The sequence below is a fragment of the Metarhizium album genome (assembly GCF_000804445.1).
Source record: "Metarhizium album ARSEF 1941 chromosome Unknown scaffold_6, whole genome shotgun sequence".
Lineage (NCBI taxonomy): Eukaryota > Fungi > Ascomycota > Sordariomycetes > Hypocreales > Clavicipitaceae > Metarhizium > Metarhizium album.
The window spans coordinates 449,229-473,669 of record NW_024467580.1 but is presented as its reverse complement, the minus strand read 5'-3'; the positions used below and the strand labels follow the sequence as shown (position 1 = coordinate 473,669).

At 53.6% G+C, this 24,441-nt stretch overlaps 7 protein-coding genes across 7 annotated transcripts; 4 read left to right on the top strand and 3 right to left on the bottom strand.

Moving 5' to 3' along the window:
• Positions 1 to 1,162: 1,162 nt before the first annotated feature.
• MAM_03268 (suppressor of ascus dominance) lies at positions 1,163 to 4,840 on the top strand (the record flags this gene model as incomplete). Its single annotated transcript, XM_040822067.1, has 2 exons — positions 1,163 to 3,642; positions 3,850 to 4,840. The coding sequence occupies 2 exons, from the start codon at positions 1,163 to 1,165 to the stop codon at positions 4,838 to 4,840; spliced, it is 3,471 nt and encodes a 1,156-aa protein (XP_040679872.1).
• Positions 4,841 to 5,349: 509 nt separating this feature from the next.
• MAM_03267 (fumarate hydratase) lies at positions 5,350 to 7,231 on the bottom strand (the record flags this gene model as incomplete). The annotated part of the gene is made up of 3 exons (XM_040822066.1): positions 5,350 to 5,539; positions 5,610 to 6,633; positions 6,820 to 7,231. The coding sequence occupies 3 exons, from the start codon at positions 7,229 to 7,231 to the stop codon at positions 5,350 to 5,352; spliced, it is 1,626 nt and encodes a 541-aa protein (XP_040679871.1).
• A 2,772-nt stretch (positions 7,232 to 10,003) lies between these two features.
• MAM_03266 (uncharacterized protein) lies at positions 10,004 to 10,858 on the bottom strand (the record flags this gene model as incomplete). Its single annotated transcript, XM_040822065.1, has 1 exon — positions 10,004 to 10,858. The coding sequence occupies one exon, from the start codon at positions 10,856 to 10,858 to the stop codon at positions 10,004 to 10,006; it is 855 nt and encodes a 284-aa protein (XP_040679870.1).
• Positions 10,859 to 12,984: 2,126 nt separating this feature from the next.
• MAM_03265 (Cytochrome b mRNA-processing protein 4) lies at positions 12,985 to 13,640 on the top strand (the record flags this gene model as incomplete). The annotated part of the gene is made up of 3 exons (XM_040822064.1): positions 12,985 to 13,037; positions 13,165 to 13,349; positions 13,510 to 13,640. The coding sequence occupies 3 exons, from the start codon at positions 12,985 to 12,987 to the stop codon at positions 13,638 to 13,640; spliced, it is 369 nt and encodes a 122-aa protein (XP_040679869.1).
• Positions 13,641 to 17,977: 4,337 nt separating this feature from the next.
• On the top strand, positions 17,978 to 20,676 carry MAM_03264 (oligopeptide transporter OPT-like protein; the record flags this gene model as incomplete). The annotated part of the gene is made up of 5 exons (XM_040822063.1): positions 17,978 to 18,238; positions 18,354 to 18,511; positions 18,578 to 18,772; positions 18,839 to 20,173; positions 20,238 to 20,676. 5 exons carry the CDS (start codon positions 17,978 to 17,980, stop codon positions 20,674 to 20,676), a joined length of 2,388 nt encoding a protein of 795 aa, XP_040679868.1.
• A 910-nt stretch (positions 20,677 to 21,586) lies between these two features.
• Positions 21,587 to 22,333, top strand: MAM_03263 (Nascent polypeptide-associated complex NAC; the record flags this gene model as incomplete). Its single annotated transcript, XM_040822062.1, has 3 exons — positions 21,587 to 21,638; positions 21,851 to 22,015; positions 22,101 to 22,333. 3 exons carry the CDS (start codon positions 21,587 to 21,589, stop codon positions 22,331 to 22,333), a joined length of 450 nt encoding a protein of 149 aa, XP_040679867.1.
• Positions 22,334 to 22,869: 536 nt separating this feature from the next.
• Positions 22,870 to 24,217, bottom strand: MAM_03262 (Adenosine deaminase/editase; the record flags this gene model as incomplete). The annotated part of the gene is made up of 3 exons (XM_040822061.1): positions 22,870 to 23,672; positions 23,730 to 23,968; positions 24,048 to 24,217. 3 exons carry the CDS (start codon positions 24,215 to 24,217, stop codon positions 22,870 to 22,872), a joined length of 1,212 nt encoding a protein of 403 aa, XP_040679866.1.
• Between the last annotated feature and the right edge of the window lie 224 nt (positions 24,218 to 24,441).

The following is a 24,441-nucleotide window of genomic DNA, read 5'->3' as shown; positions in this document are numbered from 1 at the left end:
ACCTGGACAAACTTGTTGGCCTGCAGCACGCCCAACTCCAGTAGAGAGCTTGAGGGCGATATACAGTGTTGTGAGTACTGACGTGACGACAAACATTAGACAGACGGCGTGACTGGGTTTGTAGTAAACTGTAATACTACAAGGGTCTACGGCCAATGGCGCCAAAGACCAGGGCGGCTTAGGTTTGTTTGGAAGTCACAACTCCCAAGAGGCCTCGTTGGGCGGCCAAAGCCGCAGCACTTGGCTTTATTTTAATAATCTAATTCTAGTATCTAATGTTAGTATCTTTAGCTGTTAAAGACTTCAAGGCGTATTTGCTTTAAACTCGACGAGTTACTGTTATCTTAGGAGGCTTACTTTATTGAACATAGCTCGCTAAATCTACTAAGTTTAGTACTTTTTATATTCTTTAATTTATTACTTTTACTAGCTTTTATTGAAGCGTTTTAGGCTTGAACATATCTTGCTAAATTCTGAAACCTTTATGGAAAAAGGATTGATACTAAATATACAAGTCGAAATTTTTAGTATAGCTACTAAACTAATGTACAATAACTAGTATGCTTGCAATACTTAAATTTTAGAAGTTAACAAAAGAGAGAACCGGTTGCGCTCCTTACAAACGTCCGTAGCTCCACACATCGGGAAGCGCAATATTAAATATCCGCTGCTGTATTACGATTCACCTGTTACACTTGTTTGTGTACCTGTGTTCGTGTTGAACGCCTTCACCTTCAACCTCAACAAGGACCCATATCGTCCCCCCCCTTGGCAACTAACCACCTAGATACATACCTGTCTAGGTAGGTAGGTAAGTATGTTTCCACATCGTGCAACGGCCAGACAAAGAGCTGCTTCGACTCTGTCCTCGGACTCTCAAAAAGGATGGCAAACTAGACCGCACTTAACCATCAGAGTTGACGACCTGCCCGCCGACGTTTCCACAGAGCATATTTACCGATGGTTTGCATCAGAGGGCAAGATATTGTGGATATACATTTTTGGCGCCAGGGCCTCCAGATCTGCGAGGCTTTGTTTTCAGCCTCCGCCACGGCGCAGCTTCTGGGGCCGCGAACCCGTCCAAGTCGAGCATCAGAATATTCAACGGCATCCAAAAAGACTCAAAGTGAGGGTGTCTCTTGTGGTGGAGAAGCCATCGGTCATGACGCTCAGTTGTGCAGACAGAATTACACTCGAGCTCGATTCTCTTGCCTTCGGCAGTATGCTGGGCCCATCCTTGATGCGAGTGATGAAAACCATCGAACCGCCAGGAGGCATACCGCTGGAACTCCATGTGACAAAGCAAGTCATGACCGCCTCGTTCTCTACCATCTCCCACGTCGGCGGGTGGGAAAGTTCCAAGGAATTTCAAGTGAGATTTCCAATCTCCAAAATCAAAACTATCCTGGAGTCTACTACAGCCAACAAGGAGCTACGGCATTGGGTTGTATCTCTTCCCTATCCTCCAGAATATTTTGGGAAAGTAGACAACCTCTTAGAAGTCTTGCAAGGCAATCCTGAAAGATGGCACTCGGCCTATACTTGGCAAAGAGCTACAGAGATTTCTCCATTTGATAATGACCCACCAACGCACCCAATTTCTATGCACGATGAGGTGCAGCCTGACGAACATATCGATATCGGGCGGTGGACTACTTTCCGTCTATCCTTTAATTCCGAAAGAGCAGAGAATTCGAAGTCATACTCGCATCTCCAGGCTGCTTTCAAAGGCCTCAATGTACTGGTCCGCCCAAGTTGTGACTTCGACACCATGACAGAAGCCCCCAGCATGTGGGATTACCTCGAGCATCCATCGGCGGTGCGGGCCAGCCAGCCTTCTGCTCTGCTTAGTATGCCACAAAAGATACATTTGCCTTTTCAAGTTCGCTACCAGCTCGAGGTGTGTGTATCTCGGGGTATTTTAAACGAATACACAATCGGCATGGACTTCTTGAAAGAACTCAACAGCCTCCAACCCCTGGATGCAACCCGTCGGCTAGAATACCTTGTCGACCAAAACACAAGACTGCTTGATCCCATGAAACTTTTCGGCATGGAAGATGCGAAAGCCTTTGTTCCGTCCACAAGAATTCCGCATTATTGCACCTATGTTCGCAAAGCGTCTATAACCCCCACGACTATCCGCTTCAACTCTCCGACCGTGGAGACATCCAACCGAGTCGTTCGGAAGTACAGCCACCTGCAGGACCGATTTCTTCGAGTGCAATTTGTCGAAGAGTCCGAGTTGGACCGACTTGGAAAATCAAACTATAATAATGACAAAATCTGGAAACGCATCGAGAGAGCCTTGTTCCAAGGTATTCGCATTGGGGATCGACGGTACGAGTTTCTGGCGTTTGGGAGCTCACAGTTGAGACAGAGCAGTGCCTATTTTTTCTGCCCTACTGCCCATGTATCCTGCGACAACATTCGCGCATGGATGGGACAATTTGATCACATCAAGTGCGTTGCCAAATATGCAGCTCGTCTGGGCCAATGCTTTTCAACGACACGGGATATCCGAGGCATATGGGTGCCTCATATTAAACGCATTGACGATATACAGCGCAATGATTACTGTTTCACTGACGGCGTGGGGCGCATATCGAAGTTTCTTTCTCAGCTCATAGTTGAAGAAATGACTCTAGACATATTCGATCAGCCAACGGCGTTTCAATTTCGCATGGGAGGCTGTAAAGGGGTTCTTGCAGTTTGGCCACAGGCCCAAGGCATGGAGGTTCACATCAGAAATTCTCAAGAAAAGTTCAAATCCAACTTTCAGGCTCTGGAAATTGTACGCTGCGCGACCTGTTCGACCGCGACTCTAAATCGACAAACAATTACAATATTGGAAAGTCTGGGGGTGCGAAGAGAGGCTTTCATGAAGCTTTTAAAGCAACAAGTAAACTGGGTTGAGAGTGCAGCAAAAGACAACTCCAAGGCCATTGAATTACTGACCAAGTTTGTGGATGAAAATCAGTCTTCATTGGTTCTGGCCGAACTTTTAAAGGCTGGGTTCAAGACAGATAACGTGCGGGATCCATTCACTGTAAACCTTTTGAATCTCTGGGTGTCTTGGTCACTACGCCTCTTGAAGGAAAAGGCAAGGATACACGTGCCAAATAGCGCCTTCGTCCTCGGGTGTGCGGACGAAAGCGGAACTTTGCGAGGTCATTCTACTGAGACCGAAGGCAGTGCTGACAAGGATATCAAGAAACTCCCCCAGATCTTCTTACAACTTACGGACCCAAAACAATACGGGAAAACAAAGATCATACAAGGGCTTTGCATAGTGGGAAGAAACCCATCACTCCACCCAGGAGACATTCGAGTTGTCGAGGCCGTGGATAACCCCGAGCTTCGACACTTGAAAGATGTTGTCGTCTTTCCGTCAAAAGGAGATCGGCCGGTCCCACACATGCTTTCTGGGGGTGACCTCGATGGTGATGACTTTTTTGTCATATGGGATCAGGAGCTTATTCCCATGCAATGGAATCGCAAGCCCATGGACTACCGAGCCAAAGAGCCCCGACAACTGGACGGGAACGTTTCGGTTGATGCTTTACGCGAATTTTTCATAAACTACATGAAAAACGATTCTCTGGGTCTCGTTGCAGTCGCGCATCTGGCACTTGCGGACAGGTATGGACCAGAGGCACCAAGATGTAAGCAGATTTTTGGACTGAAAATCAACCAGTGGGCCGTCAGTGCTAATATGTTCATGTATGATTAAGGCTTGAGGCTGGCAGAGTTGCATTCTCAAGCCGTAGACTTTGCGAAAACCGGAGAACCAGCAGAATTTAGTGCTCAAATGCAACCAAAAAAATGGCCACACTTTATGGAGAAAAGGTCGACTTATCAGTCGCACAAAGACCTGAGGGCGCACATTGAGAAAAGGTCGACTTATTGGTCACACAAGGCCTTGGGGGCTTTATACGACGAAGTGATCAAGCACACATTCCAATTCCGTCCTGAATGGGAGCACTCGTTCGACAAGAGAATCCTCGATAAATATGAAGCAGACGATGATACCTTCACCGCAGCCAGAGCAATCAAGGCGCAGTATGATTCTGCCATACGGCGACTGTTGGTCCAGCACCATGTCGAGACCGAGTTTGAACTGTACACGGGCTGGGTCATGTCCAGCAATGGCATCACGAACAATTACAAGAAACAGGAAGACGTGGGCCTCGAATTCAACGTTGTAAAGCAGCGGTTCAGAGAGCAGTGCTGCAATGTCGCTGGCGGCAGCGAAGGGCCCCAGCTGGATAGGTTTGTTGCTGCCATGTATAAAGTGACCGCGGAACAGGTCGAGGAGGCGCGAATCGGTGGCGTCGAAGGATCCGTCGAATATGACATGTCCGACTCGAGCGAGCGCACGAAGCAAAACGTGCCGTTTATCAGTTTTCCCTGGATCTTCCACTGGGTCATGATTCGACTTGCCATGGGTGACAAGTACAAGCCAGGCGACTCCGTTCTGGCCGCAGCTCGGCGGGCTCGTCTGTTCAACAGCCGCTCAGACGTGGAAGGTCGTCTTGAGCCTATCGGCGGTGCAACGGCTACGGCGCTGCGCAACGCCGACACAAACAGCAGCACGAAACAGGGCGCTCTTTCTAGCCTGTCGGAAATTGGAGAGGCTCCTGGTGGTCACACGACTAGCTTGAAGGGAAACGACCCTGTCCGGGAAAGTGACGCCATTCCAGCTAGTGACAAAACTCTACAGCAGGATGAGGGCGATATAACTGAGGACATTACCGAGTACGCCGTCAACCGTGACTCGCAGTCGGGCGAGGCTTCTGTTTTCCAGTTGGCAGCCATGCTTGGTTTGGAGGATCACTAGATGTTGCAAGAGGTAGGCAGTGATGGCGCCAGTATACACGGGGAGTTCAGACAGTCACTTGACTGCGGGAAAATGTACTACATCCAGGGAATAATTTGCGTTGAGGTGGTTGGGTCCCGAACTGCAGAGGACCAGACTATGCGTGTTGCTCGGACGTCCAAGATTGCTGATCACTAGCTATTCCTCCGGGGAAGCCCATGACTGGGGCGCGGGACGGAGAGAGGCATTCGTATGATAATGCAGGCCAAGACGACTCATCTGAGCATCATGGAACCGGTAACATACATTTCAGATGCCGGTCAGATCATATATCTAGCTCGTTTACATGACAACTTTCTACAACAGACATAGTTTAATTTTACACTTGCCACGTCGCCACGCTGCTGTACCGAATCGACTAGATTCTTGTTCTACATATAGAGGCTTTTTTATTTAATTCTTGGAGTTTAACATGCATTTGATTCGTGGCATCTCAATGTAACGCAGCATGTCCCTCGACTCCCACAAACTCATGGCTTGTGTTGGCTGGGCCCAATCATGAGCTCCGGCTTGACGAGTGCGTCGAATTCTTCCTCAGTGAGAGCCTTGAGCTCCATGGCGCTCTGCTTCAGGGTAAGGCCCTTCTTGTGAGCGTTCTTGGCGACCTTGGACGCCATGTCGTATCCAATTTTGGGGTTGAGGCAGGTGACGAGCATGAGGCTTAGACGTGTCAGCTTCCTGGTCTGGCATCTAAGAATTTGAATGAAAGAGGGGGCGGGGTAGGACTCACGATTCCTTCATGATCTGAGAAATCTTGTCCTCGTTGGCCTGCAGGCCAGCAACGAGGTTCTTCTCAAAGGAGCGCATGCCGTCGGAGAGGAGGCGAGAGCTGTGCAGCAGGTTGCGGATGACGAGAGGTTTGTAGACGTTGAGCTCAAATTGGCCGTTCATGCCGCCAATGGTGGTGGCCACGTTGTTGCCCATGACTTGGGCGCAGACCATGGTCAGGGCCTCGCACTGCGTGGGGTTGACCTTGCCGGGCATGATGCTGCTGCCTGGCTCGTTCTCGGGGAGGGCCAGTTCGCCGAGGCCGCAGCGGGGGCCGCTGCCCAGGTAGCGAATGTCCTGGGCAATCTTGGTCAGAGAGGTGGCGACGGTATTGAGGCTGCCGTGGGCCTGGACGATGGCGTCGTGGGCGGCGAGGGCCTCAAACTTGTTGGGGGCGGTCTTGAAGTCGGTGCCCGTCATCTTGGTGACTTCCTCGGCTATGGCCTCTGCGAATCCCTGGAAGGTGTTGATTCCGGTACCGACGGCGGTGCCGCCCTGGGCGAGCAGACGGAGGTCGGGGATAGAGCCCTCGACGCGCTGGATGCCAAAGTCGAGCTGGGCGACGTAGCCGGAGAACTCCTGGGCGAGAGTCAGGGGAGTGGCATCCTGCAAGTGAGTGCGGCCGATCTTGATAATCTTCTTGGCCTCGAACTCGTCGACCTTGGCCTGGAGAGCGTTGCGGAGGCTTCGGAGGGCGGGGAGCAGGTCGTTCTCGAGCTCAAGGACGGCAGCTATGTGCATGACGGTCGGGAAGGTGTCGTTGGAGGAGGCGCTGCGGTTGACGTGGTCGTTGGGGTGGACTGGCTTCTTGGTGCCCTTCTCGCCGCCGAGAATCTCGATGGCGCGGTTGGAGATGACTTCGTTGGCGTTCATGTTGGACTGGGTGCCGGAGCCGGTCTGCCAGACGACGAGCGGGAAGTGATCCATGAGCTTGCCATCAGCAACCTCCTTGGCGGCTTGCTGGATGGCTTGTCCGATCTTGGGGTCTGGGAGAAGTAAGTATTGTGTTGGTGCAATCCGCTCACGGAGTCGGTGGTGGTGGCAGCCAGCCGTCAAGTAGGAACATTGAATCGAGGTCTTGACGCACCCATCCCATGGTGCTCCGGCCACCCAAGACATGTATGTCGAGGCACACGTCACACGTCACTCGTCACACGTCACGCAGCACTCACCCAGGCCATATCGCATGTTCACCGTCGCAGCGGCTCCCTTCAGGATTCCAAAAGCCTTGACAATGGGAGGCGGCATGCGATCCTGGGGCTGGTTGATGCGAAAGTTCTCGAGGGATCGCTCCGTCTGGGCCCCCCAGTACTTGTCCGCGGGGACCTGGATCTCGCCAAAGGCGTCGCTCTCGGTTCGCGTAGCTTGAGCCATGTTGCTTGCGGTGCTGTGAATGCTTCGGTACGACGAGATTCGGGAGTTGAGCTGTGCTTGTAGCTGCGGGGTCCATGCAACGGCGCCGCCGTGTCTGGCTGAGGATGCTGCAGCATTAGCAGCTCGTCCGGCCCTCGGTCTCGGTGTGCTCGGTATGGAGCTCTTGACAAGGCCCGAGGCCAACGCTTTGGATGACTTGGACCGCAGCATGGCTCAATTGGCGTGTTTTTCCTTTTTTTTCTTTTCTCCTCTTGTGTATTTTTCTTGGTGAATTCAATGGCTCCGCGCAATGCTGGGAAGTTATTGGCTGGTAAACACGGAGAAAGGAAAGGAAAAAAGTGCAAGCACTGAAGCAGAGCCTCCGGTTTTTCCCTGGCGTCCGTCCAAGGACCCAGGTACGCTCTTTCCTCGTCCTCAAAAATGCGCTCGAAAGGAACCGAGATTGGCCGGAAGTTTTGTTTGTCCACCGCCGGGAGCCCCTCGACCCAGCCAATCCAATCAAGAATGCCGGGTCGTGCAAGCACCTCCTCTCCCAAATAAATGTTCGGCAAGCCTCAAAGTTGACCACAACTCTGACCAAATTGAACTTCTCACGCTTTTCACCTTGGATCACTTCGAAATCGGTTGCTTTTCACCATGGGGACGATCCAACCGCCCGGGTGGCGTCAAACCCATGGCCCGAGCGCTGAGGACGTCGATGCGGCGCGTGATCCGGTTCCCAACCCTGCCACCACTCCCAAGCGTCGGTAAGCCTTGTATAAAAATTGCCTTTCTCATTCCATTGCCAATCAAGGTACCTATCAAGAGCAAGATGTTTCACAAACGCAAGCGGCCTGGCAGCTTCTGCACGCGACACAAGCCACTATACGCGATGTCCCTCCGAAGTCAATCTATCATCATTCCTAAGCATTCCTCCAGCTTAGTAGACATGTCTACAAAAGAAACCTCGAGACAGCAATCCCTTGGAAGAAAGAGAAGGCGCAGGAAGATACTCTGTCTGGAAACAGATTGAAGGCTGGTTTGCTCCAGGCGTGCGGAATTATTGCTACCAATCAGCCCATCGCCTGGGGCCGTCGCACAAGTTCTCCATCATTGGCTTTCCCATGACCTCTGGCGTAAGCGAGCAGAAGACTGTAACCTGCGATTTTTTACTGCGCAAGAAGTTGGAAAGTACACTTCACTACAGTCAAAAGACTCTCTGCCCTTGGCCGATTAAGTTCAAACTCAAAGATGGCTTCTGGGTTGTTCTCTCCCCACTGGGTAGCCATGATCATCATTTCCTTCATCTAAGGGACAATGGGAATGCCCTGCCTGCGAGAGAAGAAAAGACTGCTGTGGTCTTCGACAGACTCGCATACCTGTTCGACCTCTGTTGCCTGCTTGAGGTGCCGACGATTGTGCCAAGCGAATACGAGGCACACTTTGAAATGCGCGAACGGAGGCGGTGTGGTAAATGCCGCAAGGCGTTTCAAAACCAGCACAGCATATCACATTATTTTATTCCTGTACAGGTTCCTTGCCATCTATCCTCAAACTCTCCCGGCAGCCCTAACAAGAACAAAGCTAGGACTATCTCCAAGGAGGCTAGACTTCCCCCTTATAACTACTCTATAACAGGATTTAAAGGGGGGAAAGGGCAGGTGTCAACTGTACATTCTTACAATTCAGCAGGAACCGACGCTCTTGTTTGCACGTCTACCTACTGGTGGTGGGTTATGTGAACTTGGGTCATTTTCCTCGTTCTTCATTTTCATGCCCACTTCACTGCAGACCGGAGGCTCGCTCGGGTGGGACAACGTCCGCGCCGAGCGTGGGCGTGAATTCCTCGAGTCCTGACCCCTACTACTCAAGTGTCGAATCAATCCTCTCTTGGCTTGCAAGTAGCAGAGGCTTGCGACTCCTCCGATTGCAGCTCCCAGAACACACCGCATGCTTTGCCCAAGAAGTGCCTCAAACCCAGCACCTTCGCGCGACGCTGTTGTGGCTCGCTGTAAAGAAGTGACGGAACCAAGGACCACCGGCATTGCACTACAACGACCGGGTTTGGGTTAAATCCGGCTGGCAGGTGAGGTTGGCAGAAGTGGCCACGCTAAAATATGTACGCGAGAATGCCGACCCTCGTATCGCCCACATTCCTGCGGTTTTCAACGTTTTCAGCATAAAAGGCTGGGGGGAGCGCTGGGACATATATTGTCATGGAACATATACTGGCACCGGATTACAACGCCTGGAGGAAAGCAAACAAGAATGGAGAAGCAGCCAAGCAAACGCTCAAGGCTATCACGACCACGGTCTACCATATTTGGGATATTCCACCGCCAAAAAAAAATATCCCCTAGGGCCGTTTGAGCGAGAGATCTCCGTTGACAGATTCTTCTCCGACTGCGGGGCAGGTCGTCGGTTTCACAACCTGTTCGAGCTGGAAGGCTGGGTTAACGGCAAGATGGAAGAAAAATGTCATCCAAACCGGGTCGCAATGCAGGGGGAGACGTTTCACCTCTGCCATTGCGACATTGCGATCTTACATAGAAGTACATCAAAGTTGGCGAACAGATCGCCGTTATTGACTGGGGTTTCTCTGGTATATATCCTCTTGCTTTCGAGGAATTTGCCCTCATTCACCAATTCAACCTCCAGGGCCTGACATCTGCGAAAGCTCTACAGAACGAACTATTTGAAGCTGGCATCTCCAGAACAATAGTAGCACTAGTGCGCCCGGCAACATCTCACGCCGTTGACCGCTAAAGGAAGTCTTGAATACAATTCAATGTATGAGGAGTAGTCTCACGCCATGCCAGGATGGATGTTTGATAGAGTGAGTCGAGCTTGTTCATTGTCCAACCTGCGCGGTTGTTTTGATGGTGCAATCGGTACCTGTTCAAAACACATTTCCAAAAAGAAACAACGTCTCATGAAATCTTTAGCGCCGGGCTCCTGATCAGCCCTATCCACGCCTACGCGTAATAGTCAACACTCTGCATCCTAAAATTGACGTCCTATCCGGCCATCACCTGCGTCCAGCCTATAATGTTTGAACAGGACTGTATTGTTCGCTCGTTCAAGCCTTCCGCGCTTCCGGTCCTCCGCCTTGAGCTGGGCTCTAGCACCCGTCATTCGCAGTCTCGAAAGCTGCGCGGCAAGCAGGGCCTCACAGCTACACGCAATTTCGCGGCTTCCGCCCCCTCCGCGCCGCTGGAGAACCGCGAGGCTAGAATCCGAGGCTGGTTCCAAGCGCGAGGTGACAGGATCACGCTCCCGGTTCCGTATCGGTCGGCGGGCGGCTCGACGCTCATGGGTGTCGAGCTTCTTCCGGTGAGAGATGAGCTTCCCCGATGGCAAGCGGACCGGCACGCTGGCGTCGCGTCGCGTCTGTTCAGCCACGGCGTTTGTGGACGGCGGCATCTCGTACAATTCCTCGGTGTCGGGGGAAACGTTGAAACGGCAGTGGCCCCTGGCCACCATGTGCTGCCGGGCGCCTTCGACGCTGCTCCGCCGCGCGCCGCAGGCTATGCACTCTCGGTAGCCGCAGATGATGAAACGCAGGAACGACACGACCGTTTCGAGGTCGACGGCCAGAAATTCCCGGAATGGCACGCTGAAGCCGTGCGCGGCGGCCATGTGTGCCATGTTGTCGTCCAACCCAGCCGACCCGTGCGCGCAGAAGAGGCATTGGCCAGGATCGAACTCCGGTGCTGACGGCTCGTCCTCCCTGTCGCCAATGGATTGCCGGTGTTGGCTAGCACTGCACTTCCGCACATCGCCCGTTGGACCGCATGACGGTGCTGCGGGCTCTTTATCCGAACCTGCTGGGTGAGGAGGGGTGGGTGGCGGCGACATGACTCTTCCGGGCTCTGCTACCTTTAATCGAAGCTTGTAGACGCTGGGGACCAAGAGATTAGCTATACATACCTCTCTGTCTGTCTCTTCTTTCAAAACGAGCGAAAAACAACTTGCTGCCCCTCGCTCTTCACGTGAGCTCGCCATGTTTGCAGACCAAGCAGTTGCACGTGGCAGAGTCTGCAGAAGGACGGGGCTTGCGCAACGGCGAGTGGCAGCTGGTCCGCGGCAACGCTTGCGTCTGGCATGCCGGCCATGTGTGCGGTTTCGTATTGTAAACCCGGGGCTCAGGGCGTGGTGTTGAGAAGATGGGGTCGAGTCGATTGGGATGTCGTCGTTGGCGAACTTGGGGGCAGGTGCGACAGACGGACCGTTATTTGTACTTGATACGGAGTACGGAGTACTCGTGGTAACAAATCCGCAGCCACAGTGGGGCGGCCGGTCCGTCCGGGTCCGGGTCCGGGTCCCCGTTTCGGCGGCGCGAATTGCCATTTTGGGAGGACAGTGTGGCCAGTGTGACTCACGAGCCAGCGCAACAAGCCGTCAAGTGTTTGCCAACATGCTCCCCGTTTCGGGTGGGTAGACATGGCTGGCTTGTCCGACACTCTGATACCCAAGACGTGGGCCCTTGATGGCGGAGTGGTTTTCTGTTGCAACATGATTGTGACGCAACAGTCTCGGGAGGCTTGGAGCGTCGGGGGCCCGTGTTGGAGGCTGGACGCGGCCCCACTCGACCCTGCGCCACTATGAGTCGAAATGACTACGTACTCCGCAGGACTGCCATGCCAGCGCTTGACTCACCAAGGCGCATCTATGGGGTTAATTTGAATGCCACCAGCATATGAGATTTCGCCACGCGGGCAGGAAAGATGAGGGACCCTCAGCATTCTAGCGCCAAAATGGTCGACCGAGTGCGGTGCAGCAGCAGCAGCGTCGTCGTCGCATGTACCTTTCGACGAGGAATCGCGGAGCAGGCCCGGCGTCGCGCTCCGATCCGCACTAAATCCGGCGGCTAAAACTGGGTCCGTCGGCGCCACACAACGTTGGCCGTCGTGCCGGACAGAGCTGCGCATGTTGAGCGAAACATGGACTTGCTCAACATGTGTCTAGGTCTAGGTGGGCGCTAACTATTCCATGTCGACATACCAAGGATGGGCTTCTGAAGATGAGAGCGTCGATCCAGTCTATAGAGAATACAAGCAAGGGTGTCGGGGTGGATGGGGAGTCTCGAGCAGCGAATCCTCCTCGAGGCGCATCTTGATCCCCGACCCCAGACACCGTGGCAACAGCGTGTGCGAGGAACAGTACACCGTGACGGCTGGTTCTTGGGAGATTTACACGACGCTCTGTTGCAACAGGTGGAGCTTGTATTCGGCGGAACTGAGACGATTTTGGTCAGTCCCTCGAGTTTCCAAGGTAGCGTAACCTGGACCTCTTCAAGACCCCCCGCTGGATTATTACGACAAAAATCGCACGAGCGAACGATGCTTTGTGCCTCTTCCTGCCTCGATGCAACCGCTTACCATCAGTGCCAGCGCAACATTTTACTGTCGACTTTCAAGAATGTCGGGTTGGGCTGGGGTGTGTGGTCGTGTGCTCTAGGGTAGCCATGCCGTCAAGAAGCACGACTATGCGCAGCTTCAATTCGACAATGATCATGCCAAGAGCCGCACAAGCAGCTGATCTGCCGGAGAGATCGAGACTGCAGCCCTAAAATATCGCCGAGTCAGTGCAGCAACCCAACGATAAAACTTGGTATGCAAATGCGGAAGGCCATGCGAAGCGCCAAATCATGATGACGTAATCCCCGGTACCCCATACTCCGTCCGTACGTGCCAAGATTGGAGCAGCGACGCCACACAAGCTCGACTCGACGGGTAGGCGGCGCTGCGCAGCCACTCCTTCCTTCAAAACCCGCCACCGACATCCCAAAAAAAAGAACGTCCACGGCTCGGCATCGTCGCAATCGCAGCGACTCAACCACGACCAAGGAGAAAGAAGAGGAAGAGGAAGCGACCGACCGCCCTCACCGACGCGACGGAACAGCCCAAGGACAGTGGACAGTATTGTATCCCCACAGAGCGCAGGACGCAGAGGCAGTCCAGTCCAGTCCAGTCCAGCCAGCCATGCCGCCTAAACAGCCTACCAACTGGCGCCTCTGGACAAAGGTCCTAGTCGGGTGAGTGATTCTCCCCCTCTCTCCTCTCCCGCTGGGACAGGGAGGAGAAAAAAACACGCCGCAGACGGCATACGGCATACGGCATACGACGTACGGCAGGTGGCAGACGGCAGCTAACGGGAAACAGCGGCGCAGCCATCAGCGTGGGAGGCCCCCTGCTGACCATGAGGCTCACGCCGACCGAGGACGAGCTGCGCGCCAAGTACAATCCCGACCTGCGCAAGAAGAGCATCGAGACGAGGGAGGAGCGGCAGCAGGAGTTCGACGACTTCGTGACGAGGCTGAAGGAGTACTCCAAGTCGGATAAACCGAGTTAGTTTTTGGCCCCCCTGCGAGTTCGTGTATACCATTTGTTTTTTTGGGCTCCCCCCCTCAACAACCAGGTGGCAAAGCCCGTGGCCCGTGTATACGCATGACGCGTATGGGGGAAGCGAGTGTGCTGACGCGTACATGGCTCGCTTTCCGAACACAGTCTGGATCGTGGTCAAGGAGGAAGAAGAGAGGCGCAAGAGGGCCGTGCTTGACGCGGCCAAGGTGCAGCGGCAGGAGGCGGATGCTCGCCGCGACGAAATGCGACGGGAGGCCGGCCTGGCCGCCAAGTAGTGGGCGAGCAAACATGCACCTCTGTGCTGCGTATGCCGACGAGGAAATTCGAGGGGGGGGCAGCATCGTGGGGGCACAGATGCGTCCGTCGATTTGTTGGACGCTTGTCGAGGAGCAGTGGTTGGGGAGAGACGGTTTTTTTTTTGCGTAAAACGCCAGAGAGGACACACTTTTCTTGCGGGACCGCGCCTGCATCGTCGCTCATTGCTTGTCCTTGTACGGAGTGCAAACACGGCTACAGGACGTCGCTGGTGGCTACCCTGACCCTGTTCGTTCCAAGAGCCTCATGGCACATGGGGCACGTGGACACAATGACATGGGCCCGGGCATATGGGCATATGGGACCTTTTGCAGACTATTTATTAGCAATAGTACGCAATGGCAACGCGAACGGGTCGAGACGTGTAGTTAGTTGGAATCCAGTCTGGGGAAACTGGACAAGGGGGCTCGGCGGGTGGAGGCGGCTTGAGGTGGCAATGTCAGGTTTGACATGTCGATGCGACTTCAGATCTGCCTACCGTGTGCTCCATGCTTGCTGGGTTCCATGGACAGCAAAAAAAAAAAAAAAAAGAACGAACCAGATTGCCGTCTCGACTTCAAGCCAGCTACTGCAACTCCCCTCCTCGCCACTGACTGTAACAGAACCAACGTCCGGGTGTACGACGAGACGTGGCGTTTCACCGCAGCCATCTTCATTGCGGCGGGACTATTGCCCCGTGACAGGAACTTTTTTTCCCTTCTGGCAATCCAGATATTGTGCATGCGTGGCAAGAACCAACGCAGGTTGCCAACGTGATCCAGCTCCATCATAGTTCCATGTCTATCGCAAAGCCAGCTCAGACTCTGGGAGGAAGGAAATCAATCTCATGACTGGATATGGCCATCTTCCACACCCCCCTCTCCCATCTCGACAATCATCTTCGTTGGGATCTTGACCGAGTACTACTAGTTATTCGAGCGCAAGTTGTACGGAGCACAGGCGGTACCACGCATCAACGAGTCCATGGTCCATGGTTGGCACAACCGGGCTATGACCAACCACACCGACTTCTTTGCGCCTCGTCCGAATCAAGCGTCTTGGCAGCAGACAAAAAGTTCCCGTCAACCAGCGATAGTCCCGACGACAAACTGCCCTCTCCCCCCAACGACGGTCGCTGCATCTTCTTCCTGTTGACTTTATTCTCGCACCTCATTGCGGTCATGGCCTCGGTGTGGTTGTGGAACAGTTGATGGTAGTGTACTGAGAACCTGACAAAATGGCCGACGATTCGACAGGGAAATCAGTCAAATGTTGCCAGAGTTGAAAAGTATTTCCAGCACCTCTTCGTTTCAAACTTGCGTTGCTGCTCATCCTCCCTCGAATTGGACCACTCGAGACCTCGCCATGGTTGAAGAGGAGCAGTTCAGGGTCCGGATCAACGAACCAGGGGTGGCCCTGCCAGGCTTTGATTGCACACCGACGACACGGAAAAGTTGCTGTACTCGAACATGGGCCATGGCAGCCGGCGCAATGCTGGCTGACGAACTCGGAACAGTGACGGCTCGTAGCCGACTGGGCCCCTTGGGAGGGGCCAAGATTGTGCACGCGCGCCGGCTTCATTGAGGAAATTGCCATGTCAATGGAATGCAATACGAAGTCGACAGCGAGCGTACAAGCATTGGCGAGGCTAAGATAACCGATGAATTGCGCGATCAGTCGCAGAGTTGCTTCGAACCCAGACGGCTGCCTTTGGGGGGAAAAGGAAATCACGGTTTGCTGTTTGCTGTTCGCAGCAGCCACAGAATTGCATAAACCACCCAATCGTGCGGCAGACTCATCACTTGCCGACAATTCCTTGGCGATACGAGATGCCCAGAGATCCGCAGTACGCCATGGCGTCTGGTTGTCAGCAGTGAGCACCTGGGGGAAAGCGTACTCCGTACACTAGTAACAATCTTCTAGATTGAGCATTATGACACGAGAAACTCGGAAACCCGGCGTCCGTGATTACCGTACGCCGTTGCCACCTGCAGGTGGCAAAGAAACTGTCGACATTTGCCTACCCAAATACCCCTGTGTACTGGCATCAAGCAGGGTTCGCATTAGATGCGGGCCTGGGCCCTGAATGGTAGGTTGCCATTGCTCCAGTTTCGATGAGATCCTCAACCAAAGTAAAACACCAAATGTGGAATAGTGCAGCCCGCGCGTTGGTCCAGGAGAAGCGTGAGCTGTCCCTATTTGAGCATCAGCCAGGGAGCATGAGACGACGGTTATGCAGAGTACTCCGTAGTACGACCTGATATCTGTAACTGGTCCTCCGTACAGTCTTCTCCGTACCATTGATTGATTGTCAAGATCCACAAGAGGCGGCCTTGTTGGAAAGAAGAAGGAGAAAGAAGAGGCTTGTGTCGACGCAGTGACGCCCACGAAACGCCACTGAACCTGGCCACTTCAAACGTCAACCGGTCGCATTCCGCGCTTCGTACTCCGTATAATCGAAAGATCTGGCAGTAGTGGTAAAGGTCGCACGCGACAAGCCCCCAACCGGCTTGTCTGCGACTGAACAAAAGTTCGTCTGGGGTCACTCGTCCCGATACCGTTGACCCTCTCTCGCGTCTTGACCCTTTACTCCATCATGGTCTGGGGAACCATGGCAAGTGGATTGATTGGTTTTCCAACAGCCGCTACGATTTCTGGCTGCCAATTAGAGGCTAGTTCAGCGGCGCGGCGCCGATAGTATCACCAATTCGATTGGTGGTCAGTTCGTGAATTGAGCCGAGAAGCCACGCGCACGGGCCGTGGACTTTACGCGCATTGAAGCTTGGCTTGCTAGCCGAGTCTTCGAGTCGAAAACTCGTGAGTGCGTTGGGCTGCCGCCACGCAAGCCGTCCTCTGTATGTGGCTGTATGTAAGTCGTGCGTTTCGTCTCTGTGCTGCCAAGTGACGAGGTGGTCGATTAGGTGCCAAGTACGGAGTAGTAGTGCCTTCGTTCGCATCCGTCCAGCTTTTCGACCATGTGGCGAGACCTGTCTCACTGCATCGCCCGCCACCGAAGCTGAAATCGAACGCGGCCCACAGACCAAAGGGAGACCAGACCAGACCGCCGGGGAGGGAGGTCCAGGGACTGCTGAGCGACTGCGTAGGGTTAGGGTTGGTGGGATAATTCCTGGGCAGATATATGTGCCAAGTGGCCAGTAGAGACATTGACCGGAGAGCACGGTCGTTTCACTAGCCCAGTACGGAGTACGGAGTACTCGGTAACAATTTGGTGGCGATAACATCCTAGATAACATCCTAGTTCGATTTTGCGAGGTTGGCAAAAGGTCCTTGCCGTCGCATATTACTCCGTCCGTCCCTCCCAACAGATAAGAAAGCCACTAGGAATGCACCGGGAAGGGAAACATCCACTCTGGTCAGTACAGACCTGGTCCTGGTGGTGAAGTCGGTACTGAGGAGTTGACTCGCTGCGAGGTCTCGGTACGTAATATCGAAGCTAAAGGACTGCTGGCGCAGGTCAGCTATCAGCACCAAGTAAGTGGCCGAGGAGCTCAAATACGCCCACGAGATGGACAAAAACCGAACCGCTGGGCAGCCGTATTGGGCAGGTCGGCGCATCACTCCGGTTCCCAGTCTTGTCATCTGGAGACTGGCACAGAGTGGTCAGGCCTGAGGGCGCCGAGGCCAGTGTGGAAGCGGGGGTACCGAGTACCACATGAGCCCGTCGTGCCCTCTGTCGTACCGCTGAGCCTGGGGTGTGAAGGTTGTCGTGAAATCGTGATGGGCACCCCAGTCTCCAGGGGTCTCCGAGTCCCCTGCCTCCATCATGCCCCCATTGCACGACCAGCTGGTTGCCCACGCCCAATTCAGATGCGGCACATGCAAAGACACCGAGAGGAGAACTGACCGCCCACAGTGTTCCAGGCAAGCAGAGCCGATGGGACTTGGCTTGACGCTCCAAAAACAGCCTGTGTCTCGGTCATCGGCTCCTCACAGTCTTCCGATTTCGTGCGCCTTGCTGCACCAACCATCCATGTCTGAGTGCAAGGTGCCCCGTACCGCTACGGAATCAGCGCCGTGCTGTCTGTTCTCGGCCGGCTACGGAGCCCTCTAGATGATTGCCAAAAAAAAGGATGTGGCTGTGGCGGTGGGTTGGAGGACGGACGGTTTGACCTTTCTGTGTGGAAATGTCGTGCTCCCGTGCTTCATTTTCCTTGACGTCTCGTTCGGTGCCCCCCTTGGATATAAACGCCGACGCCCCTCGCTCCTTCCCCCTCTGTGTTCGTCCAGACTCCCCGGCCCGCCGTCCTGTCACCTGTACGCCTGATCTACCGGTGCCAGCACAGAACGTGGTTCAATCATGGGCCTCAAGGAACGCTTTGGTGTCAAGTCGACTGAGACTGCGAGCGAGACAACCGGCGCCGATGTCCTCCCCAACGCTGCAGGCACAGAACGCGAGCTGCGCCGGTTCAGGCGCCAGCACCAGTGGGATCCCTTCCTGGACGTCGACAAGCTCGACAACATTGACGATGCTCTCACCTCTGGCAATGCCGAGAAGGAGGCTGCCATTGACGAGTCGCTGATTCAGGAGAACTCGCCTTACGCCGAGGTCCGCAACTCGGTATGTGCCAGGACTCTCTGTCCATCCTCAACCGGCTCGCCTGAGCCCTTGCTGCAGCAAAACAAGCAGCGACAATCCGATTGTCGTTGAACGGGCTGACAAAGCTTGGCCGCAGGTTCCCCCCGTTGACCACGATGTCCCCGTCAACACGCTCCGGGCCTGGACTATTGGAGCTCTTCTCTGCACCGTCGTGGCCGCTTGCAACGTCTTGCTCAGCATGCGTCGCACCCCGATTTCCATCTCATCTACTGTTGTCCAGTTGATCGCCTACCCGTGAGTCCTCATCCTACGGCCTGCGCGCCGCTCCAGCCTCACCCATGTCCTGATCATTTGTCTCAGAATTGGTTGCGGCTGGGCCAAATTCATGCCCGTCAAGACATTCAAAATATTCGGTCACACTCTTGAGCTCAATCCCGGTCCCTTCAATACCAAGGAGCATACCATCATCACCATGATGACGGCCGCTGGTAGCTCTCTCAGCTACGCCATTGACATTCTGCTTGCACAGGAAATTTTCTACAAGCAGGAATTCAAGTAAGACTGGACCGCGTAGCTAGCTAGCTCTTCATCGCTCTACTCCGCTAACATGTTGGAACATAGGTGGGGCTTCCAAATTCTTCTCATGCTTTCCACCCAGGCCATGGGCTTTGGCGTCGCTGGTATTGCTCGAAGGTTCCTTATCTGGCCGTCGTCAATGGTTTGGCCTGCTACGCTCATCACCTGCACGGTCATGTACTCTCTTCATGACCATCGCCCGTCCGATCCCTCCACCACGAACGGCTGGAAGATTGGCAGATACAGCTTCTTCCTTCTTGTTGCCGGCTGCACTTTTGCGTGGGAATGGTTTCCTCTGGTCATTGCTCCTTTCCTGAGCTATTTCATGTGGCCTACTTGGATTGCTCCAAACAATGTTGCTGTCAACCAGGTTTTTGGTGGCAACACTGGCTTCGGTCTTATGCCAATGTCCCTTGACTGGGCTACCGTCACTGCTTTCTTAAGCTCACCGCTCCAGACGCCTGCTTTTGCCATTCTCAACGTCTGTGCTGGCATCTGTCTTATGACGATAGGTGCTGCTGGTCTGGCCTTTGCTGGGCCTGAATACTACCGATACCTTCCTATCAGCGCCAACAAAAATTTCGACAGATATGCAAAGTCCTATAACACGACCCGTATCCTCACCCGAGAATTTACAGTCAACGAGACTGCCTACCAGCAATACTCACCTATTCTCCTCGGTCCTACCTTTTCCCTCTCTTATGGCTTAGGCTTTGCTGCACTTATATCTACTGTGATGCACGTCATCCTCTTCTATGGAAGGGACGTATGGAGCCGTGCTAGAAACTCACAACACGATGAGCCTGATGTGCATATGAAGCTCATGCGCAAGTACAAGGAAGCCCCCGAATGGTGGTTCGCATGTATTTTTGCAGTCAGCTTCGCCTTTGGCATGATTGCCTGCCAAGTCTGGGACACCCATCTACCCTGGTGGGCATACATTGTGTGTATTCTTATCGGCGCCATTCTTTTCATCCCAATTGGCATGGTTCAGGCCATCACCAACCAGCAGACCGGCTTGAACATCATTACCGAAATGATTATAGGATACATGATGCCCGGGCGTCCCGTCGCCATGATGTTGTTCAAGAGCTACGGGTACATGCTGTCATACAACGGATTAAACTATATTTCTGACATGAAGGTCGGCCACTACATGAAGATTCCTCCTCGCAGCATGTTTGCTGCTCAGGCGTTTGCTGTCATCTGGCTATCATTTGTCCAGATTTCCGCCTACAACTTCCTTCGCGGCAACATTAGCGAGATCTGCACCGAAGATCAGAAACAGGGTCTAACCTGCCCTAACGCGCGAACTTTCTATAACGCGAGTGTCATCTGGGGTGTCATTGGCCCAAAGAAGGTCTTTGGTGCCGGTGGAATGTGAGTATTTACGCTTTTCAAGACACTCCCTTGCAGACTGTAAGAGCTAATTTCTGGACAATAGTTACTCTTGGACAAACTGGTTCTGGTTCATTGGCTTTATTTGCCCCGTCATCCAGTTTCTGGTTGCCCGGAGGTACCCTCGCAGCTGGGCACGCTATGTCATTACGCCTGCTCTTTTTGGTGCCGCTGGCATGATTCCTCCCGCTACCCTCTACTTCCTCTTCCAGTGGGTCATTGTTGGTCTCGTCTTCAACCTCTTCATCCGCAGGGCTTTCCTTGGATGGTGGAGTCGTTACACGTATGCTTTATCTGGTGCCCTCGATATCGGCACTGCTCTTTGTACCGTCGTTACTGGCCTTGGTCTTGGCCTAAGCATGACGGATATGCCGGACTGGTGGGGGACCACTGTCTGGCAGGACACGTTGGACTTCCATGGCAAAGCCGTGACAAGGGCGTTCATTCCAAATGTAACCAAGCCTCTCGGCCCCGACACGTGGTGAGCGGAGGAAGAGGAGCGACACCATAAATAATAAGCCATTGAAGCCCTTTAGGAGAAGCATATTCATATTCACATCTGGTAGTAGATATGTGATTCAGATGTCAAGAAGCGCGCGCCTCTAGCAAGTTTGGTACATTGAGTCATGGAGAAAGCGGAGTACCAAAGTAGCGCAAATGCTTCAACAATGATGAAAGCCGCCTCGGCAGCTTCACGGAGCATCTACATCTATTCTATACGGGACGTGAAGGCTTGGGTATAGATCTATGCTGATATAAGTGTATTGCTACATGATGTACCTGACTGTCTGCTGGTTTTTCCGAGTGAAGTCAGTGGATGTGAAGTTATTTTCATATACTGACGATGGATGTGCTGGGAATTCTGACAAGCTGAATCTGGATTTGAGACTGCCTCGTGGAAGAGGACAAAAGCCAAAACCACAATAGTGCCGCAAACGCCCTACAGCTGTAGCAGGCGTACGCAGTAGCACCTGCTGAAATTGGGAACGTTCTTCGGGGGGCGGGGCGCTAGCTAGCCCCAGATGTCTGGCCCAGCCAACAGCCAACGGCGTTGAGCAGTTGAGCACCAGTGGGGTATCCTTTCGGGCAATACATTTTTCCACACGCGAAAACTCTTGGCAACGCACAAAAACGACTCTTTCTTTGCTCCATCACCAATCCATGCCTTCGGCGACAAATCAGCCTCTTTGACGCAACCCCTCATCTTCTTTCGGTACGTGTTGACTCTCCCAACCAATGTTGTAGCTCGGCTATTTGATCTTGATGTCGGCGCCGACTGATCCTGTACCCGAATCCCTACTCTGGCAGCGGTTTTGTGCGATGAGTCAGAAGCTGACAAGTTGACGGGCGGCGGGCCAATGTAGTCCTCCTCCATTTCCTTCGTAACCTCTCAGCATGGCTGACGTCCAGGAGCGCCTCAAGAAGCTTGGCCAGGCTGGCCGTATTGGTGAGTAGAGCGAACCATGGGGAAGTTCAGTTGCTGGAGAGTGCCAATGGGAACTTTTGGGGGGATTGCTAACTCGTCCACTTAGGGTAAGTTCCCACCGCATATCCGACTATATTTTTAGCATCATCATCCGCCCGTTGAAGTTTCAACAATCTGGTCACTCCACGGACAGCTAATCAAATCATTTGATTCCGAAATACGCAGCGGCAAAGGCACGCCCCGAAGAAAGGTCAAGCGTGCGCCCGCTCGGTCCGGCGCCGATGACAAGAAGCTCCAGCAGACCTTGAAGAAGCTGAACACTCAGCCCATCCAGGCTATTGAGGAGGTCAACATGTTCAAGTCCGATGGCAACGTCATCCACTTCTCTGCTCCCAAGGGTGCGTATATCTGTCCACCTCAAATCAACCACGGGCCGAAAGCAGACCCCAGGTTCTCCGGCTGACATCCCGCCGATGCGCACAGTCCATGCCGCTGTCCCCTCCAACACGTTTGCTATCTACGGTAATGGCGAGGACAAGGACCTCACTGAGCTTGTTCCTGGGATCCTGAATCAGCTGGGCCCGGACTCCCTCGCTTCGCTCCGCAAGCTCGCCGAGAGCTACCAGAACATGCAGAAGGGCGAAAAGGGCGAGGAGGACGATGACGAAATTCCCGACCTTGTTGAAGGCGAGAACTTTGAGAGCAAGGTCGAGTAAAATCTGCCTTTTGAAGATTTCCTCTCCAGCACGAACATTGTCCCATGACAAACGGGAAGAAGAGGAGGGGAAGGGGCTTAGGACGGGATGGAAAGGGTCTAGGGTGGCATATTCCTCTGAAATGAAGTGCTGTCAGGCTGGCCTTGGAACGAAGTACTAGGTGCTTGGTGATGCTTTTCTTTCAATTGGGCCTACTCTGGTTTGCTTTCTTCTCCGTCGTGGAAAGGACCCCAATCACATATTTTCTGCTTGCTGCAGGAAACTAGTCTGCGACATTTTGCCATTGTTTTCTTTTTTTGTTTTCTCTATCAAAAGAGCAAAAAAGGAGTTGCTGCAAGAACGGTCGGGACACTGCTGGTTTGACGGTGGATGTAGGCGGGACGGGAGCATGAAAACTGTCTTCAGCTGGTTCGGGGTTTGGAACAAAGACCCCAATCGCATTTAGGGAAAATGCCAAATCTCTAATGATGTGACCTATGTTGTCAACCAATACCTGCTCACGGATGGCCTTTGCCCTCTCTCTCTCGTCTTGGTTTTCAGGCACTGGTACACAGTGAGAAACTTGAGTCGCCTCGGTTTGGAACCCAGCCAGCCAACGCAGTCGTTCGAACAAGGTCCTTGACACGTCGTCTATCCGCCAATAAGTCCCCGTCCTTGACATCTTGGTAGGTCTTGGAGCTCAAAAGCTGCCTGATGTCTTGGTGGCCATCTAAACTGTTAGATACTTCCACGGCAGCAGCCCACAACTGTCTCCTGGACATGTTACTCGCACCCTTTGGGTCGAAGGGCTTCCTCCCTTGGATGACACCACCTAGTATCGTCTCCTCCACCCCCGATGCAGACCATGCGGCCGCAATATTACTCGGCGCCATCTTTTCAGAGTCTTGTCTTACTTTATTTCGCGAAAACTCAAACTCTTCGTCCGTGGTCTCGACTTTGAACGGACGGAACTGATAGCCCCCTAGCCAAGACGCATTCGTCAAATTGCTTAGCCGTTCCGAGAACGCCCTCTGACAACCCTGAGCTGAGTACTGAGACTCGGGGAGCACCAAAGTGTCGATATACGCGCTGGCCGGATCGACAAAGAGCGACGTCAGCGATGAGAGGAGCGACGTGCACTGCTTGAGGGCGATTTTGTCGGAGCAAGATTTGGACAAGGTGGGAGGGGCATCGCCCCGTGCAGGCTTGCGTCGAACAACACCCAACTGGGAGAAATAGGCTCGACCCGGAAGCGATGTCGTGGTTGGACCTGACTGTGTCGTCGCGGGCGACGGGGGGACATCCCATGGCGATGCGTCGTCTTGGGCTGCCATTATCAACTCCATGCTTGCATCTCCACCTAGGGAAACTGTTCAGATCCTCATGCTAGAATTGAACGTGAGGAAGGCAGGCATACAGGGTGCTTCCGAGCAGTACATGTGAAGCTTCAAGCCGTCTCGGATGCGGAAGGGTCTACGTTGATGCGAGCCGCTTGCCTGCAGAACTGAAGTACGCTTCTCTCTCTGTAAAGATCGGCACTCGTCCATGACAAACCGGTTGAATGTCCGAATAGCAAGAACCTCGGCGTGCCAATCGTGAATCCCGTTTCCATTTGCCTCATGAAGCCTCGAGGCCGGAAGACACTTCATGCCTGTGCTGGAGCAAGAAAAAGCGCCGCGTGTTTTAGTGCCCATGTCTTTCCAGCTGTGCCTTTGACCGGCGAGAAGGCACTCACGCCAAGGCTAGACAGGTCCATTCTCCATCTTGTTCGGCGACAATGCCGCTCAACGGAACCCATTCGTGCAGCCCGTTAGTTCGGACGGCGGGCTTTCGCTTCGCTGGTAGCTTTCGGAACTGCGATATGACGGTCTGCGCGATGGCATTCGCCCTTGAGGTGGATGTCATTTAAGAAACACGGCGGCTGGTCTCACGGGGCCGACAGCTCCAGTCGGTAAAAGAGGAGGTCGAGGCTTGATTACTTTGCAAAGTTTCGATGTATATGAGTTTCGTCTCATAAAGTTTGTACAGACTCGGCCTTGGAGGAGGGTCACCTTTTCGGCAAGGTGGAGCCCCACTCACCAATTGACCACCCAGAGTCGGAGTCAGAATCACAGTCGCTCGCGAAACGC